The sequence below is a fragment of the Arabidopsis lyrata genome (assembly GCF_000004255.2).
Source record: "Arabidopsis lyrata subsp. lyrata unplaced genomic scaffold ARALYscaffold_199, whole genome shotgun sequence".
NCBI classification, from domain to species: domain Eukaryota; kingdom Viridiplantae; phylum Streptophyta; class Magnoliopsida; order Brassicales; family Brassicaceae; genus Arabidopsis; species Arabidopsis lyrata.
Genome location: NW_003302414.1, coordinates 1 through 6,107, shown reverse-complemented (window position 1 = coordinate 6,107; position 6,107 = coordinate 1). Strand labels below are relative to the sequence as shown.

The 6,107-nt window shown below is 37.0% G+C and overlaps 2 protein-coding genes across 2 annotated transcripts; both read left to right on the top strand.

The window, feature by feature from the left end:
• Window positions 1–1,169: 1,169 nt before the first annotated feature.
• On the top strand, window positions 1,170–2,264 carry LOC110226108 (receptor-like protein 12). Its single transcript, XM_021016730.1, has one exon. It carries the CDS (start codon window positions 1,170–1,172, stop codon window positions 2,262–2,264), a length of 1,095 nt encoding a protein of 364 aa, XP_020872389.1.
• A 1,037-nt stretch (window positions 2,265–3,301) lies between these two features.
• Window positions 3,302–5,997, top strand: LOC110226113 (receptor-like protein 12). The gene has a single exon (XM_021016738.1). It carries the CDS (start codon window positions 3,367–3,369, stop codon window positions 5,782–5,784), a length of 2,418 nt encoding a protein of 805 aa, XP_020872397.1. The 5' UTR covers window positions 3,302–3,366; the 3' UTR covers window positions 5,785–5,997.
• Window positions 5,998–6,107: the final 110 nt, after the last annotated feature.

Genomic DNA, 6,107 nt, shown 5'->3' with positions numbered 1-6,107 from the left:
GTCCTCCTCCGCCACCAATGGTGACTAGAAAAAGTTTGTCGAGAATAAAAAACTCGTCATTGTGGTCCTCGTGCTTGACTCAGGGGAAAGAAAGTGGTGTGTAAAGAAAAAGCGTCAATGCAAAAGTCTCTGTTTTTGAAATTTGAGAAAATCCTCTCCAATTCCACAAACAAAATTAATGCCATTTCTCTGTAATACATAGTTGTATAAGAAAATTCAATGAGGAAGCTATTTAATAAGATATGCCGTATATATTTATAAATATGTATTTTTCTTGTCTTTGATCATTCTTTTTTAATACCACAGTTTTATCAGTTCGTATCTCAAACCAAGTATAGATGCTCTGTTCTATTTCCGTTTACAAGAAGGATTACGAATAATTGCAGTTATATTGTTGTTCTGATCCACAAATGCATCCAAAATGTATGAGAAAATTTGAAACTGATGTGATGTGACTCCAATCCCAAGTTATACGTTAGAAACATTAACTAATTTAGGCGCACTTTTTTCCTTCCCCCACTCAAACTGATTCTAAGTCAACTTTTGTTGTGTGACATAGCTCCAATGCAAAACCACATGTATCTTTATTTATACCAATCTTCTCTCTCACATTTTTATCAAGCAAACTCATTCTCCTAATAAAAATTATTCATGACGACCATATCAGAGTTTCATCTTCGTTTGTATTTTCTCTCGCTACTCTTACTCTGTTTTGTCTCCCCTTCAAGCTTCTTCCTTTTAAAAAATCCTATTGTTGGTCTTGTTGCTTGTCGCCCCCGCCAGATTCAAGATATTACGCAGTTCAAGAACGAGTTTGATAATCAGTGCCGGCTCAACATTTTTATGGGCCCTAGGGAAAAAAAAAATTTTGGACTCTTAGAAAAAAATTTGAAATGGTTTTTTGCTGTAAAAAAATTTTCTATGCTATTTTTGTTAAAAATATTAATTACTAATACTAAAAACAATAAATAAATAATTTTATAGACCTTTCTAAATTTTATTTTTGTGTTATAATCTAATTTTTTAATATTTAAAAAAAATATTTTAGAAAATGGGCCCTTTAATTATTGGACTACGGGATTGGACCCCTGGCCGTCGCACCGCCCGCCCACCCATCTGAGCCGGCACTGTTGATAATCGTAATTGCAACCATAGTGACCACGTCTCTAATGGAGTCTGGTGCAATAACTCTGAACTTGAATGAGAATCATCTCACCGGTTCTATTGAAGTACCCAACTCGTCTTCTTCATCAAGGCTAAAGAATTTGGTCCTTGGGAACAACCATTTCGAAGGACAAATAATAGAGCCTATCTCAAAGCTCATCAACCTCAAGGAACTCTACCTTTCTTTTTTAAACACAAGCTACCCAATTGACTTAAACCTTTTCTCCTCTCTCAAATCTTTGTCGGCCCTCGATCTTTCCGGTAATAGTATATCTCCGGCCAGTTTAAGATCAGATTCACTCATGCCGGTTACCCTGGGAGTGTTTTCCTTGGCGCACTGTGGAATCAGTGTGTTCCCAAACATCTTAAAGTCCCTTCAAAATTTGGAGTTTATAGACATATCCGAAAACCGTATCAAAGGGAAAATCCCTGAGTGGTTATGGAGCCTTCCCTGTCTAAGGTCAGTGAACGTTTTAGATAATTATTTCAACGGTTTCGAAGGTTCAGCAGATATTTTAGTAAACTCATCAGTTCAGATATTAGTTTTGGAGACAAACAGTTTTGAAGGAGCACTTCCCAATCTACCACTCTCTATCAACGTCTTCTTTGTGTGTTCTAATAGTTTCACAGGGGAGATACCTCTTTCAGTCTGCAACAGAAGGTCGCTTGATGTTCTTGATCTATCCTACAACAAAGTCACCGGTCCAATTCCTCAATGTTTGAGTAACTTCACGTTTTTGAATCTCCGAATGAACAACTTGGAAGGAAGTATTTCTGACGTCTTCCATGCCCGTGCCTCTCTACGAACACTCGACGTTGGTTACAATCAACTAACTGGAAAGCTTCCAAGGTCTCTTCTAAATTGCTCCTTTCTAGAGTTTCTAAGCGTTGACAACAACAAATTCAAAGACAAGTTTCCTTTCTGGCTCAAGGCTTTACCAAATTTGCAAGTCCTTACCATGCGTTCCAACAAATTCTATGGTCCTATATCACCTCTTCATCAAGGTCCACTCGGATTTCCTGAGCTGCGGATATTTGGGATAGCCGATAATAAGTTTACAGGAAGCTTGCCACCAAACTTAGCCTTTACCTTATTCTAGTCAACTTTTGTTGTGTGACATAGCTCCAATGCAAAACTACATGTATCTTTATTTATACCAATCTTCGCTCTCTTATTAAGCAAATTCATTCTTTTTTTTTTTTGATAAAAGCAAATTCATTCTTCTTATAAAGTTTTCATGACAACCATGTCAGAATCACACACTACAAAAAAAAAAATTATTTTACATCATTTATTTTTAATAAATGTTTTATTTATAAATATATGATATGGTACCAACTCACTTATATATAGATTATGATATACTGTTCATAATATATATATATATATATATATATATATAGAATCTGGTTAAAATCAGCGTTAACTCTATGTTGATCAAAAAATATTTCAAAACTATTTAAATTTTAATTAAAAAGTATTAATAAAAATGTAAATGAATTTATCTTAAAAGAATTCTCACAAAATTCCGTTTTAGAAACTTAACCTTATCCAAAGAAAAAGATAAATAAAAAGAACGATTTATAAACTTGAAATATGTGAATGTATTATGTTATAGGTGGTGTAGTTAACAATACTCTCTCTGTTCATAAAGAGTGTCATTTTGACACATTTCACACATATTAAGAAATAAGTTAAATATACAAACATACTCTTATTTAATATACCCCTAATAATTTAAATACAAAGGATTTTAGTTTTGGATAATGAGCAAATTTATAAATTAGTTACAAAAGTTGCATTAAAAATGTAAAACGACATTCTTTTTGAAACAATAGAATAACTCAAGAACGACACTTTGTGAAACAGATGAAATATATATAAAGGGATCTATTTATTTCTAAAAATTATAAATTCTTCAAAATATAATTGATTTCACTTTGTTTGTTTGGTTGGATGAGATCAACTGGGCAGACAGGGCAGTTGGCAGACATAAATAAATTGTCCAATGACAAGTGGACCTCATTTAATCAGTGTATCGCTTCATGATTTAAGTGGCACGTAAACGGTAAACCATACTTCACGTAGCTTTAACTTATTCAAAGTCAAGTTGCTCCAATGTAAACCACATATCTCTATTTATACATATATCTTCTCTCTGACTATTCTTAAACCAAAACCAATCTTCTTTAAAAGTTTTCATGACAACCATGTCGGAATCGCATCTGCGTTTGTTTTATCTCTCGCTACTCCTACTCTGTTTTGTCTCCCCATCAAGCTTCCTCACTATAAGTAGTCCCGGTACAGTTGCTTGCCGTCCCCACCAAATTCAAGCATTTACACAGTTCAAGAACGAGTTTGATACTCGCGGTTGCAACCATAGTGATAGCGGAGTCTTGTGCGATAGCTCGACGGGTGCCGTCACAGAGCTACGGGTCAGGGCATGTCTTAGTGGAATTCTGAAGCCTAACAGTAGACTCTTCGGGTTCCATCAGCTCCGTTATGTTGATATCAATTACAACAACTTTACCTCCTCTTCACTCCCTTCCGAGTTTGGAAATCTCAACAAATTACAGGTTCTGAGTCTTTACTCTAATGGCTTCCTCGGCCAAGTTCCATCCTCCTTTAGTAACCTAAGTCTACTTTCCTTTTTAGATCTTTCCTATAATCAGTTCTCTGGAAATCTGAATCCCAACAGTAGCCTCTTTGGGTTGCACCACCTCAGTTACCTTAATCTCGCTTATAACAACTTTGATTCCTCACTCCCTTCCGAATTTGGTAATCTCTATAGATTAGAAACCTTGTCTCTTTCCTCTAATGGCTTTTCTGGTCAAGTTCCTCCCATAATTAGTAACCTAACCCAGTTAACCCAGTTGTACCTAAACCTAAACGAGCTCACAGGTAGTTTCCCACTTGTACAAAATCTAACTAAGCTCTCCATTTTAGATCTTGCCACTAATAACTTCTCTGGAGCCATTCCTTCTTCTCTCCTCACTATGCCTTTTTTATCACATCTGATCTTAAATAAGAACCATCTTACTGGTTCTATTGAATTCCCCAACTCCTCTTCTTCATCAAGGCTACAGAGTCTGTTACTTGGGAACAACCATTTTGAAATTCAAATATTAGAGCCCATCTCAAAGCTCATCAACCTCGAGAATCTTGACCTTTCTTACCTAAACAGAAGCTACCCGATTGACTTAAACCTCTTCTCCTCTCTCGAATCTTTAGTGGGGCTCGAGCTTTCCGGTAATATAATATCTCATGCCAGTTTAAGTTCAGATTCAAACATCCCATTGACTCTGGAATCATTGTCTTTGGAGCGCTGCGGCATCAGCGAGTTCCCAAACATCTTAAAGACTCTTCAGAAGTTGGAGTATATAAACTTATCCCACAATAGAATCAAAGGGAAAATCCCTGAGCTACCACTCTCTGTCGAAGTCTTCTCTGTTGGTAATAATAGTTTCACAGGGGAGATACCTCTTTCAATATGCAACGAAAGCTCTCTGGAAGTTCTTGATCTATCCCACAACAACTTCACCGGTCCAATTCCTCAATGTCTAAGTAACTTCAAGTTTGTGACGCTCCGGGGGAACAACTTTGAAGGAAGTATTCCTGATGCGTTCTATGCCGGTGCCTCTCTACGGACACTAGACGTTGGCTACAATCGACTAACTGGAAAGCTTCCAAGGTCTCTTCTAAATTGCTCATCTCTAACGTTTCTAAGCGTTGATCACAACAGAATCGAAGACACGTTTCCGTTTTGGCTCAAGCCTTTACCGAATTTGAAAGTCCTTACCCTTCGTTCAAACAAGTTCTACGGTCCTATATCTCCTCCTCATCAAGCTCCTCTCGAATTTCCCGAGCTGCGGATATTTGAAATAGCTGATAATAAGTTAACTGGAAGCTTGCCACCAAGTTTCTTTGTGAATTGGAAAGCATCATCTCTAACGATGAATGAAGATGCGAATTTATATATGATACACAGTGAAGTTGGCTATAGATTTATGGATTTTATTGATTTGAAATACAAAGGTTTATCTATGGAGCGAAAATGGGTCCTTACTTCTTATGCCGCCATTGATTTTTCTGGAAACAGACTAGAAGGACAGATTCCTGAATCTATTGGTCTCTTGAAGGCATTGATTGCGCTCAACTTATCGAACAACGCATTCACAGGCCATATTCCTCTGTCTTTCGCCAATCTTATGAATCTCGAGTCTCTAGACTTGTCAAGAAACCAACTCTCTGGCACTATTCCGAACGGAATCAAGACCCTCTCGTTTTTGGCGTACATAAATGTGTCTCATAACCAACTCAAGGGTGAAATACCACAAGGAACACAAATCATTGGGCAACCTAAATCCTCCTTTGAAGGAAATGCAAGGCTTTGTGGTCTTCCTCTCGAGGAAAGTTGCTTTGGCACTAGGGGACCTCCAATGCAGCACCATAAGGAAGAAGATGAAGAAGAAGAGGAACAAGTGTTAAGCTGGAAAGCAGTGGCAATAGGATATGTACCTGGAGTGTTGTTTGGATTGGTGATGGCACAAGTCATTGCTTCATACAAGCCGGAGTGGCTCGCCAAGATAACTGGTCCGAATAAGCACAGAAGCCGTTAAGAATGTTTCGGTTTCGAATGTGATCCTTCAATGGCTGTCAAGTAGTTGTTGTTCTTGTATTGAAGCATTTCCGTGTTGGTTATGTAGTCTTTATCTAATGCTTTGTTTTGTTTATTTTTTCTCAGTAGTCATATTCACATACATCTCTGTTTTTTCTATACGCCGTGTTGGTTTTTTAACACAATAGATAATAAATAAGGCGACTGAAGGAAACAGCAAAAACTCAACATTAGATTTTAGATTACAAAAAAAAAAACATATCATCACCATGAGCACAAAGACCTAATCTATATATAAGCAAACCCCAAGGGCTTACATCTATT